This window comes from Chelon labrosus (genome assembly GCF_963514085.1).
Source record: "Chelon labrosus genome assembly, chromosome: 14".
Lineage (NCBI taxonomy): Eukaryota > Metazoa > Chordata > Actinopteri > Mugiliformes > Mugilidae > Chelon > Chelon labrosus.
The window spans coordinates 5,385,614-5,399,017 of record NC_140347.1 but is presented as its reverse complement, the minus strand read 5'-3'; the positions used below and the strand labels follow the sequence as shown (position 1 = coordinate 5,399,017).

The window sequence follows — 13,404 nt, the reverse complement described above, 5'->3', positions numbered from 1 at the left end:
CACCACAAGGGAGACCTGCACGATATTAAGAAGATGGTCATAATGTTATGCCTGATCGGTGTATGCAGTGACAATAAAGTTGAATTGAAGTTCCTTCTGCAAATTTAACAATTCTTATTAAAGTTACACACACAAAAAATAAATATGTATATACTAAAATGCTGATAAATGTTCAGAATCTGTATTTTAGGACCAATAAACGACTATAAACAAATCAAACACACTCTAGTAAAAACTACAGTTCCTTTCAGACCTGTGCTACGCCTCCTCGCTCCGTATCCGCCAGTTAGCCCGTCCATATGTCCAGGCCTTCCTTTATCTGCCCTAATCCTAATCGTCGTGTGACCCAGTGGGACTCGACTGCAGCACCTACAAGCTGCATGAAGTCTGATCCCACCTTCTACTGCACAGGTTTCATTGTCCCGGTGTCGTTTGTGCAGAAAATGTCGACTCGTTGGGCATAAACATGGTATAATCTGACATTGCGTGGTCTCACCCAACACTTTAGAGTAGTTTAATAATATTGAAACGAGCGTTTTACTGCCCTCTAGTGTAAATATTGGTGTAAATATTCCAATAGCATGATATAAAGTGTTAATTTGACACTTACAGACACTTTATATAAAAGTTATTATTTAATTTGTAATACCAGAGTCATCACTACAGTGCTATCCTACCAAGGCTTTAATAAATAGAGACTTTTACTGGATTTTTTTTAAGGATAAAGAATAGTTTATAATAATATATTAGATTTCCTAAAATCAACTATTTATATTCTTTCTCAGGAGGATCAAATAACCTTCTGACCCCTTGCCGTCTTGGCTTGGAGGAAGAAAAAAAAGAGGTAATATAGTAATGACATCTCACTCTGTCGCTTTTTTCAGGTACCAAACAAACCAGGAAATGTAAGGAGTGTGTTTTTTCAGCACTTCACAGCGTGACTCATCGTTTTAAATAAAACATCTTCGACGCGCATGTGCACTTCCTCATCTTCTGCTTCTTCTTCTTCTTCCTGGTTCCCGTTGCCATAGGAACACCCTAGCGACCAACCAAACGAACTTAACGGAGCTTTCTGAGAATTTAAAGTTGAAAATAAGAATAAAAATACACAAAAAAATAAAAAAAATGTCCGGATCTGAAGAGCGGGCCCTGCTGGAGCTGAATCTGTGGAGGGAGTCGTGGTGTCGGGTGGAGTCGAGCCCCCGGCAGTCCTGGGAGAGGGCCGAGAGGAGGCACTACCGGAGCCACCTGAGGACCGGGCCCGTCCTCCAGAGCGCTCTGGCCGCAGGAGCGCAGCGGAGCTCGGCCTGCGCCACCCAGCGACCGCCCCCCGTGAAGCTTCCGGAGAGGAGGCACTTTGAGGAGAGCTGTAAGACTTCATGAATATCCACTTATTAAATATTCTAATCTCTAAAATAAGTTAATAATTAGCTAATTAACCAGGTTTTTATTTATTAAATGTATTATTAATTATTTCAACTTTATTTATTGCCTTAATATGCTGACTGTATCCTATTCCTTTTAAGTTGGTGTGTGAAAACATAAGTGAAAGAGATTATTTTCTGGGTTTTAACACATTTCTTCCATTAACTAGGAAACTTTTAAGGGTTTTTCTTCGTCCCAGCTCTTCCTGTATCCTGAAAGTCACATGTACAGGATGCAACCGACTGTCAACTCCCAGAAATGTCTTACATATTTTGAATATTTCAGATATGCAAATGACCGGCCCCACACACTGAAACACGTTATCCACAACCATTCCTGCAAAATTCCTCGACTGCATCACCTACGGGCTGCGTGAAGTCTGATCCCACCTTTTACTACACACATCTTATTGTTCCAGTCTCGTTTGTACCATTATCCACAAACAATTCCTGCAAATTCATTTAGGCTTTTTGTGTCAGCGACAGCGCAGACCCTAACGCTGTAGCTGACGTGCACTACTCCAGAAAACCTTCGGCGAAAGTTTCAGTCGCCATTGAGTCAATGAGCCTTAGCGTCGTAGACTGATGTGCACCTCCCCAGAAATGTAACTATGAGTTGCGGCAACGTAGACCACAAGAGCTGTAATTGGTCCGCTTCGTTGTTGTGTGTTTCCGCTTTAGTATTTCCGGCTGCTTCTCCATCTCCACAATTTTCTAATCGATTGTTTCGGATCAATAAAGATGGAAGACGTCAAGGAAATTTCGGCAAAGGTTTCAGTCGCCATCTTTGAAAGTGAAGCAGAAAGTAGAAACAAGTATAAATGGCTCGCAGCGGCGTAACCTACGTACGTACGTAGGTTACGGCGTCAATGTCCCGCAGCACCTCTAATGAGCCTTAACGTCGTAGACTGATGTCCACCTCCCCAGAAATGTAACAATGCGTTGCGGCAACGTAGACCACAAGAGCTGTGATTGATCCGTTTCGTTGTTGCGTGTTTCCGCTTTTAGTATTTCCGGCTACTTCTCCATCTCTGCAATTTTCTAATCGATTGGTTTGGATCAATAAAGAAGAATAAACTGAGGAGATTCGGAGATACAAACATTCGTAGGACTTGACTTTCTGCGAAATTTCAGCAAAGGTTTCAGTCGCCATTGTTGACAGTGAAGCAGGAAGTAGCGCACAAGTATAGATGGCTCGCACCAGCGTAGGATACGTACGTAGGTTACGATGCCAATGTCCCACAATACTTTAAATGAGCCTTAACGTCGTAGACTGATGTGCGCCTCTCCAGAAATGTAACTATGCGTTGCTACAACGTAGACCACAAGAGCTGTGGTTGCGGCAACTATGTCCCGCTCTACCTTAAATGAGCCTTTAGATTACATGCTGTAAAATCTTCTAGTGCAATTACTAAGTTTAAAGTTGCTCAACTGTTGCAGTTTGATAAATTGCATATCTCTCTGCAACCAGCCTCTCGTCCTCTCTTAATCGTAACAAACTTTTATTTTCTTGTCTTCCAGATAAATCTCACCTGGTGTAGACGTCTGCCGCCTGACGCGAGCTGACACTACAGAGACACACTACAGCTTTCAGTATTTTAATTCATTTCCATCAGCAACAGCGTTGTTGTGCGACTGTTCAACAAGAATAAAAGTATTATCTAACTAAATACAAAAGTATTTAACATGCTGAGCCCATGCTAATAAAACGCACAAACTCTAAAACAAACAGTTGGTTTAGTTTCCTCCGGCGCCACCCTCTGGTCAAACCTCCAGTGCGCTAACGTTAGCCTTGGGGAAGAGTCTGTATGCGTTCTGCGCGGTGACGAGCTCGACGGTCTGCGGTGACACGCCTTTGACGTCTGCGATGTAGCGGCAGGACAGAACGATGTTAGCCGGCTCGTTCCTCGCCTGGGAGACGAAGAAGAGATCAGAGCGTCTGAGGAGAGGAGTCGTGTTAAGAGTCTCTGGATGCGATGAGTTTGGATGTAACTTACGTGTTTGTCGGGGCCCAGAGCAGGAGAGTCGGTTTCGAGACAGATGTGTTCCAGTGGGATCTGCTTGATTAGCTTCACTCTCTGTGCGATATAAAGGTCTCCTCAGTTTAATGATGACTCGGCTGGTAAACTCACCAAAGACTGACTCTACGTGCTGCTTTTAGCTTCACTCACACAGTTGCAACACTGGCTTCTGTACTCTAAAAACATTTCTATCGTATGTCTCAACTCAACTTGAGAGCACGTCTACCACAGGTCGCTTGTAAAATTTGTACCGTTTGCACATTTGTTTTCCTGTTCCTACATAAGAGTGGAGAAGTGAGAATTCACACCGACATGTTGACTCCTGCAGACGGCAGGCGGGAAAGAGAAGAGGTAGCCGGCCTTGACGCCTTCCAGAGCCACCGACGGCTTCCCAGCAAAGTTGTGAAGCAGAGCTCGGCTGATACCTGACGGAAAAAATATATATAATATAGACGAGAGTCAAGACAAGACAAGACAATTAAAGACAATTAAAGACAAGAGAAGACAAGACAAGGCCAGACCAGACTAGGCCAGACCAGACAAGACAAGAAAAGACAAGACAAGACAAGACAAGACAAGACAAGACAAGACAAGACAAGACAAGACAAGACAAGAGAAGGTCAGACAAGGCCATACAAAACAAGGTCAGACAAGACAAGACAAGGCCAGACAAGTAATGACAAGGACAGACAAGTAAAGACAAAACCAGACGAGTAAAGACAAGACAATGCCATACAAGACAAGGCCAGACAAGTAAAAACAAGGCCCGACAAGACAAGACAAGACAAGGCCAGACAAGAGAAGACAAGACAAGACAAGGCCCGGAAAGGTAAAGACAAGACAAGATAAGAGAAGACAAGGCCAGACAAATGAAGACAAGACAAGACAAGGCCACACATGTAAAGACAAAACAAGTGAAGACAAGACAAGTGAAGACGAGGCCAGACAAGACAAGGCAAGACAAGTGAAGACCAGACAAGACCAGACAAGGCCAGACAAGGCCACACAAGACAAGACAAGACAAGAGAAGACAAGGCCAGACCAGACCAGACCAAGCCAGACAAGGTCAGACCAGACGAGACAAGAGAAGACGGCCTGTATTGTGATTGGACAGTCACATATACAAATAAAGGTGCATTGTGAAACATGGGTCTCATATGGCAGCTGAGTGTCCTGACAGCTCGAGGACAAATGGGTCAGATAAATGGCGTTGGGGGTGGAGGTGGTCAACGAGGATTTTCCTGGTCCTGGAGAGCCAACGTCCAACAAGGGTAGAGATTAGCCAATAGCCTTTCAGCTGACCTCGTAGGGACCCTGTCCATGCAGCCACCATTGATGTTGTCTCTCCTGGAATCTATGACCACCTCCTTGTTGTTTTGATGTTGAGGGACACGTCTCTGCACCTCATCACTGTAACCCACCAGGGTTGAGTAAGAAATGTTTGCTAATGATGCAAAGCAGTAAACCTAACCCTAACCCACCTTGTTCTCTCATGGTCTCTATGGTGACCTTAGCGGCCGATCGCGAGTGGACGTTCCTGCGCAGGAAACAGGAAACAACAGAAACGTCACTTCACTCTCATTCGTCAACGCGGGTCCAAGCCTTTCAAACACAACAAACTGCATTCTCAAGTTCTGCACTGCCACCAAGGACTCGGTCGCTGTGGTGTGGGGCTCACACGGGCAGGTCCAGCTCCTTGGCGACGCCCAGCTGCCTAACGAAGACGCTCATCTGGTCGTCCCTGTCCTGCTGAGTGGGGGCGCACCACGGCGTGAAGTCCAAACCGATCTGGAGGCAAACGGGACGAGATGTTAGTAGTACATGGGAAATCTGAGTCAACTGACTGTAAATCCACGTCTTAATTAACTCTCGGTTAAAATGTCGCGTTTAAATACGTGCGTGTGATCGTCTATCTGCGTGAGAAAGATTGGAACCGACCGCGTTCTTTAACTTTTCCTCACAACTGAGATTAGGAGGTCGGTCGGTAGACTTTAACGAGCTTAATCTCCTTTACTCCAACAGGAGTCACTTTAAAGATAAGATTTGTTAAATGAGGAGGAGGAGGAGGAGGAGGAGGAGGGGACAGTCATGGAAAGTCTCCCAATTAAGCTTCTTCTTGTAAAGCTTGGAATGTGTTGTAGAGTAGAAGGAGAAGAAGGAGCTGTAGGAATGCTATGATCAGTCATAACATTATGACCACCTTCCTAATATTGTGTAGGTCTCCCTTGTGGTGACTCGTCAGAGAATGGACATGGGCCTTCTGAGGGTGTCCTGTGGTGTCTGGCAGCACAATGTTGTTAGTTGGGGGGTCTTTGAGGGGAGGTTCCTCTGTGGATCATCCCACAGATACTTGATCAGTTTGGGATCTAGTGAATTTGGAGGCCAGGTCAACACCTTGTGCTGTTCTTCATGTTTGTTCTTAAAGTGTTTTTGTGGCTGCATCCTGCTGGGGATGGCTGCTGCCATCAAGGAGTGTCATGGGGTATGGGGTGGGGGTGCCTGGTCTGGTCTAGGTGGGTGCTACATGTCTAAGTAACATCCACACCAATGAATGCCAGGTCCAGAAGTTTCCCAGCAGAACATTGAACTGTCACAAGATGGTTTAAACGTTATTTACTTCTCCTGTCAGTGGTCATAATGTTGTGGCTAGTTAGAGCTCAGAGTGTACCTCTCCTATAGCGACGAGGCGTTCTCTGTGGTTATAGAACTGAGGCAGAGCAGCGTCCAGGTCCTGCAAAACATAAGATACATCCTAAAATGAATAACCGAATATCATCTAAGTATATATAACTATGGCAGCAGAAAGACTCAGGATGATGTTTGTCTTTAAGAGACAATCCGGACACACTGTCTCTGCATCCTGTCACCATACCTTAGAGGCATTAACTCAGATCAGTCGACCTGCATGAGCACATTTTCAGTCTGATGCCAAGAACACATTCACTGATCAAATATCTAAAGAGTCTTCATACATCAACGTCCAAGGCGTCTGTTGTAATAAATAACCTATAATAATAATAATAAACCTCTCAAACACACCTTCACCCCCTGGACACAGATCCTCGCCCCACTTTCTCAGAACCACTGAAGTAAAAATAATCAAACGACGGGACTGTTTTCCTTACCTGAGGCTTCACGCCGCGTAGCTCGGGCCCCCCGCCGGCCTGCAGCGGGTGGACGCCAAAACACGGAGCCACCAGATCTGGATAACTGTGAGGAAGGAATTCAACCCAACGGCATCAATAACAAATACGACGACGTCCAGCTGGGGGCAGATGTGCAGAACAAATATATGCATTTGTTTTTCTTTACCCTGTGCGTGACTGACTCCAGTTTAATCAAGGCCTGGTCGTGCTGCGAGCGCAGATGTGCTTTTACTCACATGGCGTTTGAATCTATATGTTCTCTGAACGAGCCTGATGTCGCTTTTTTTTTTTTTTTACGAGCACTCTTTGCTTTATATGTTTTCTCTTCTTGTGGTTTTAAACCTTCATAAAATCATGTCCTTCCTATCTTTTATAGATTTACTGCATTCTCAATAAAAAGGGACACTACATAATGAGAGTTTATGGGACAGGATCTATACTGTGAGTGTCCCAGGACACATTACATAACAGTTCAGACCATAGAAGGTGGAACAGCTCCTCTAAAGTGAAGCCAAATCAAGTAGAGCTCCCCCTGGTGGCTAGCTGCAGCATAGGTCATAAGCTCCACCCCCTCCATGTTAGTGGGCGGGACTTCTTTTGGATGAGTTTCGTTTTAGGTAGTTATTTGACGCTACAGAAACAGGATGTGACATAATGGCGACTACCGATTGCCATGCCGACCGTTCCGTAAAGCGAGTAGGAAAAAAAACGAAAAAATAATAGCATAATATCAATTAAACTAAAACGAGAGCGAGTCTGGAGGAAATGTGGGCGGGTCGATATTGTGGTGGCTCCACTCTCGTACTGATCAGACTCTGGCTCCAAACTCACAAGATGGCGCCGCCCGCATCCCCGGGAAAATAGAGTCAGTTTTGCCAAATGAGAGGACGTGGAGACGTGTCGTCCATGTTTATATACAGTCTATGCTCCAGATGTACAGACCTCTCCTGCAGCTGGAGGACTCGGGCAAACTCTTCGACCTCTTCTGTGACCGCAACCAGAGTCTTTACGCCGGACTACACACACACACACACACACACACACACACACACACACAAACATGAACGAATGACACTTCTCCTTCAGTCACCAACAGGGTCAGTCTGGCTCTATTTATAATTTATAGCTACACAGTTTTCAGTGACAGTATCAGTTCCTTTCACAGATCTCACAGATAAAAATAGTGAAAAGTAAAAGGAAAGAAAGATGTACGGTGTAAATAAATTTTATTTTGGCTACCTCTCTGGTTCTCTGGATCACGTCCTCCAAATCCTAGAAGGAACAAAAGGTTGTTGATTTGTTCAACGGTCAGCTGTAAACGATAATGAGTAAACTTCCAGAGCTTTGTTTGCATAAACACACGGTCACGATAAGGATTCTTGTGCAAACACAGGGAGCAATAAATACTGCAAATATAAAAGTATTTATACCACAAAAGGATGTATAAATGCTACATAAAAACATATATGAACACTATACACAGAGGTAAATACACACATACTCAGTAGAATATTGAAAATAATGCACAGTATGTCTGAGTTTCACTGCACTTGAGGTCTAAAGTTGCACATGAACGCAAAAAATACCTCAACCTTCATGTGCAAATGTTGTATCTTTTGTACCAGAGGATGCAAGTTAAGAAAAATGGCTTTTAACAGTAAATACTTCCAACTGAGTCAGGGCTAACTGTTATTAAATACACGTTTATAAGCTGTTTAAGGCCCTACCTCTTCAAACTCACGGGCTGATATGTGACAGTGAGAGTCAACAAACCCATTCTCCATTGAAAATCAACAATTAGGAGCTAAATTTTAAACCAGAGTTGGAAAAAAACAGCGACATTTCCCAGTTTTAAGTCTTAGAAGCGCAGCTAACAGGCACCCGGAACAGAAACGTGTTGTTCCTAGAGGGGCGGGTTTAGCAGCCGGACCCGGAAGTGTCATCCTAGTTTCCGGTTTGGGTCAAACGAATGAAAACAGTTGGCGGTAAAGATGGAGCCCGTTCAGAGCGGCGAGGAGACAACAAACGAGGAGTTTAGAGTTCAGGTGACCTCGAAGAGGGAAGTGATCCAGCAAATAAACGAATACAAAGAGATTTTGAAGACGGCTCTGGACGGACAGCCGGACGTCCCAGAGGAGACGAAGAAAGTGTTGCTACTGGAGCTGCTGGAGGTGGGTCTCACTGCTAGTTTAATGTTATTACCTCAGTATTAACCAAGATAAATGTATTTTACTGCTTATAAAAAACTGGTAAGAGTTGCTTTAATCGAGGCATTTATTCCTAAAAGTGTCCGTTATTACTCTGTAGGCTGTGGCTTTTATTTTGAAGTTCTACACCGAACTCCATTCGAAAAATAGCGGATTTAAGGTTTGGCTCGCTGTCAGCGTTCATACACACAAACAAAAAACTGTAAAGAGCATTTGTAATAGTTGTCAGAATGAACTCGTAATTTCCGCTTTAATGTTTATGCGAACTTTTATTTATTTATTATTTAAAGCGACTTGTTTGTATTTTGTAGACACACGTTTATATAACATACAGTATTTTGACTGTGGCCTGAATAAACCCACTGTATTAACCAGACTGAAGTTAGTGCAGACATTATACTGAATTATGATCACGGTTTAGCAATAAAAAGGCATTTCTGACATTGTAGACCTTCAGGACACCCTCAGAAGGAACCGTGTCCATTCTCTGATGAGGCACCACTGTTTTGGAGACCTGCACAATATTAGGAAGGTGGTCATAATGTTATGCCTGATCGGAGCGTTACAAAATCCATGATAAACTTGTATATTGATTTATAATTCACTTCACAACGTTCACAAGTTAGAGGCCAGACGGTCTCCTCTCACCTCAAGAAGCATTTTAGGAACTGAGACGTCCTTCAAGACGATGAAGGTGTGTGTCTCCGTATGCAAGCTTGTCCTCTGACCGGTCGTAGAGGGGCTGGAGCCTATCCCAGCTGTGATTGGTCTAGAGGCGGGGCACAGTACAGCCTCCAGTGAACCTAACCAGCATGTCTTTGGATGGTGGGAGGAAGCTGGAGAACCTGGAGAGAACCCACGCAGATACAGGGAGAACATGCAAACTCCACACAGGAAGGATTAGAACCCTGAACCTTCTTCCTGCTGTGAGGCGTCAGTGCTAAACCACCTCTGTGTTTTTATCTGTGCAGAACTTCGAGGCAGCTGTTCAGGCCAACGTGTTGGTGAACGGGCAGCCTTGGGAGGAGGCACCGGACTTTGAAGGTAACTGTTGTTTCTCTTCACACTATAAACTACACTCCCTCTTTAATCGGTAAAACAGTATCTTTATCTCCTCCTCTTCCTCCTAACACACTCAGCAGAAGAGGTCGAGGCCACCGACCTGGAGAGCGTCCTGGACGATGCCATCGTTGAGACCACCAGGAGGCGCCGCGTCTACCCCAGACAGATCCTTCCACACGCGGTCCACGCCCTCAAGGCCGAGCGCAAAATCATGGTGGGACTATTTTTTTTTACTTACCACTCCTGACACAAATAAACACATGTAAACAAACAGACGACAGAATGAACACGAAGCTTCTCTCTCTCTCTCTCTCTGACGTCTGCAGCGTTTGTGTTTCAGGGCCTCTACGAGAACGCCGTCAAGCCTCAGGAGATAATCAAGGATCCCAAACAAGGTAGCTGCACCGAGAGACCAAGAAGGATTGTTTGAGAGGAAGTGTGTGAAATCTTGCACTCGCTCGCCTATAGCTGCTCTGTGTAAATACAGGATACGCTACCAGTCCTGTGTGTGTTTGTGTGTAAAAGAAATGGAAAGAGTTCTATTTTAGTCCTTTTAGCATTTTCTAAACGGGAAGAACTGCTTCTTTTAACGGCAGACATGTGAAAGTCTCCCCCACACCGAAGTGAAATACCTAAATGTATCACCACTTTTTGTTCGCCATTTTCAGCCCAGAGTAAAAAATGTCACTTCAGGTTAGGGGCACGTTACATCATCTGTTATGAGTAGACCGAGGAAAGGTCATCGCTCCGGCCAGGACACATCTTTTCCAGTTATTTGGTTTTTAAGTCCGCGATAAACCACGTCAGAGATCCAAGACGAAGAGGAACCAAGCTGGTGTGATGTGGATGTTTGTTGAGGTGGTAGTAGTTGATCGTCTAAACAGAATCCATGGAGTCCACTCCGTCAAAGGCTGCACCCAAACAACAACAACAAACACTGAACGTTTAAAAGAAGAGAAAAGTTTCCTGGAGACAGCGTCAAGGAGAAACATCTTCCAGAGAGGGTTAGGGAGTTTATGGCAGCGTTGGACGACCAGAACATTTCTGGAGTAGAGAACACAAGGTACCAGCTACCCTCTCCACACTACATTAACTTTGACTGAAAGATTTATTGGACTGAATCCAGTCCACTCTAGGAGAAGACAAGGAAGACAAGGACAGACTTTAGGAAGACACAGGAGACCACCTCTAGGAGAAGACAAGGAAGACAAGGACAGACTTTAGGAAGACACAGGAGACCACCTCTAGGAGAAGACAAGGAAGACAAGGACAGACTTTAGGAAGCTACAGGAGACCAACTCTAGGAGAAGACAAGGAAGACAAGAAGAGACTTTAGGAAGCTACAGGAGACCAACTCTAGGAGAAGACAAGGACAGACTTTAGGAAGCTACAGGAGACCAACTCTAGGAGAAGACAAGGAAAGACTTTAGGAATCTACAGGAGACCAACTCTAGGAGAAGACAAGGAAGACAAGGAAAGACTTTAGGAAGACACAGGAGACCAACTCTAGGAGAAGACAAGGAAGACAAGGAGAGACTTTAGGAAGCTACAGGAGACCAACTCTAGGAGAAGACAAGGAAGACGAGGAAAGACTTTAGGAAGACAAAGACAGACTTTAGGAAGACACAGGAGACCAACTCTAGGAGAAGACAAGGAGAGACTTTAGGAAGACACAGGAGACCAACTCTAGGAGAAGACAAGGAAGACAAGGACAGACTATAGGAAGCTACAGGAGACCAACTCTAGGAGAAGACAAGGAAGACAAGGAAAGACTTTAGGAAACTACAGGAGACCAACTCTAGGAGAAGACAAGGAAGACAAGAAGAGACTTTAGGAAGCTACAGGAGACCAACTCTAGGAGAAGACAAGGACAGACTTTAGGAAGCTACAGGAGACCAACTCTAGGAGAAGACAAGGAAAGACTTTAGGAATCTACAGGAGACCAACTCTAGGAGAAGACAAGGAAGACAAGGAGAGACTTTAGGAAGACACAGGAGACCAACTCTACTAGAAGACAAGGAAAGACTTTAGGAAACTACAGGAGACCAACTCTAGGAGAAGACAAGGAAGACAAGGACAGACTTTAGGAAGACACAGGAGACCAACTCTGGGAGAAGACAATGGAAGACTTTAGGAAGACACAGGAGACCAACTCTAGGACATTTAGGATCCCGAACACTATTTGTCCTTTGCAGTCACAGCTCTCCTCTCACGGGATGTCTAGTTTTACCAGGATGTTCTTCCTTTCCCTCATGGGACCACGTGACAGTGTCTCTGGGAACTGGAGTCTCTTGCCAAGCTTCCCACCCTTGGGCTGAATCATAGACAGTATATAAATATGGACGGAGGAACAGCTCCTTAAAGAGGAAGCCAAATCAAGTTGCGCTCCCCCTGGTGGCTGGCTGCAGTATAGGTCATAAGCTCCACCCCCTCCATGTTAGTGGCAACCACCAGTTGCCATGCCAACCACTCAATAAAGTGGTCCCGCGAGTACAGCGAATAATCCAACATTTCCTTGTAACTGGTGGAGGTTTGCAGATAATATTCTTCTATTTTTGGCTACAAATTAAAAGTGTTTTCATAATTAAGACAAACAGGTTTTTAAAAAATAAAAGCCCTGGTTGGAAAGAGGCGCCAGTTTTCAAAATAAAAGTCCCAAACTGTAGTAGAAGAGCAGTTTAAGGTCCTCGCCACTCCTCATCCTCAGCTCATAGTTCATATATTTTTGACATCTTACTCATCAGTGAACAGATTTTAATTCATTTTATTTCATTGCTACTTCTAGTGGTTAAAGCTCTGGCAGGTTTTCTTTTATTGATGTGCTTTCACTTTGTTCATGTCCTTTATTCTCAGTAGGACTCTGATAATACAACAACTACAAACACAACAACACTCTTGTCTTGCAGAGAGCATCATGAACCATTTGTCATCAGCTGCTCCTGGTGTGGCGAAGGAGGTCACCCAGGTTTTAAAGGTAACGCCTCCACCTTCATTCTACTTCCCACGTTTGGATCTAGAGACGCTTTGTCCACACACACACACACAGGCGTGTCTTTTACTCCGTCTCATTGTCTCCGCAGTCCATCGACACCCTGCAGAAACGAGCCCGGGACCTCTGCGAGATCCTCAACACGAAACCCAGTCAGACCACGGCCGAGATCCACAGGGACGTGTTCGGCTTCGACGGCCAATCGGACGCCGCCGCGCCGCCTCAGAGAAAGCCCGTGAAGAGAGCCGTGGAGGAAGCGGCGGCCGCCGGGTGCTACGCGCCGCCGACCAAGAAACCAGCCGGCACCGTGGGAGAGGACCAGCCGGAGTGACGCTTCCTGATAAAGGTGGTTTGATGGTGTGGACTAAGGACGTTTTTTTTTTCTTTTACCCTGTACAGTTTTATTATCACTTTTATTATTCGGACAAAGAATCAACTGAGCAGAGACACAAGGAGGGAGGGACGGGGTGGGGGGTGGGGGGGACACTGTTCTTGTTCTTGTTCTTGTTCTTGTGACGATACTACAGCAAAAAATAAACGTATAAATGAATCTAA

The 13,404-nt window shown here is 44.9% G+C and overlaps 3 protein-coding genes across 4 annotated transcripts; 2 read left to right on the top strand and 1 right to left on the bottom strand.

The window, feature by feature from the left end:
- Positions 1-969: 969 nt before the first annotated feature.
- Positions 970-3,068, top strand: spata45 (spermatogenesis associated 45). Its single transcript, XM_084560582.1, has 2 exons — positions 970-1,369; positions 2,946-3,068. The coding sequence occupies exons 1-2, from the start codon at positions 1,126-1,128 to the stop codon at positions 2,963-2,965; spliced, it is 264 nt and encodes an 87-aa protein (XP_084416708.1). The 5' UTR covers positions 970-1,125; the 3' UTR covers positions 2,966-3,068.
- tatdn3 (TatD DNase domain containing 3) lies at positions 2,913-8,467 on the bottom strand. Its single transcript, XM_084560581.1, has 10 exons — positions 8,319-8,467; positions 7,831-7,863; positions 7,534-7,607; positions 6,571-6,655; positions 6,114-6,176; positions 5,124-5,233; positions 4,927-4,982; positions 3,758-3,870; positions 3,422-3,502; positions 2,913-3,335 (listed from the first exon to the last, which is right to left on the bottom strand). Exons 1-10 carry the CDS (start codon positions 8,373-8,375, stop codon positions 3,189-3,191), a joined length of 819 nt encoding a protein of 272 aa, XP_084416707.1. The 5' UTR covers positions 8,376-8,467; the 3' UTR covers positions 2,913-3,188.
- Positions 8,468-8,563: 96 nt separating this feature from the next.
- Positions 8,564-13,290, top strand: nsl1 (NSL1 component of MIS12 kinetochore complex). 2 transcript variants are annotated; one of them, XM_084560238.1, is made up of 6 exons: positions 8,564-8,762; positions 9,770-9,842; positions 9,941-10,074; positions 10,201-10,255; positions 12,767-12,834; positions 12,941-13,290. In XM_084560238.1, the coding sequence occupies exons 1-6, from the start codon at positions 8,583-8,585 to the stop codon at positions 13,178-13,180; spliced, it is 750 nt and encodes a 249-aa protein (XP_084416364.1). In that variant the 5' UTR covers positions 8,564-8,582; the 3' UTR covers positions 13,181-13,290. The 2 variants fall into 2 exon arrangements, with proteins under 2 accessions (XP_084416364.1, XP_084416363.1); XM_084560237.1 differs by having other exon boundaries at positions 9,938-10,074.
- Positions 13,291-13,404: the final 114 nt, after the last annotated feature.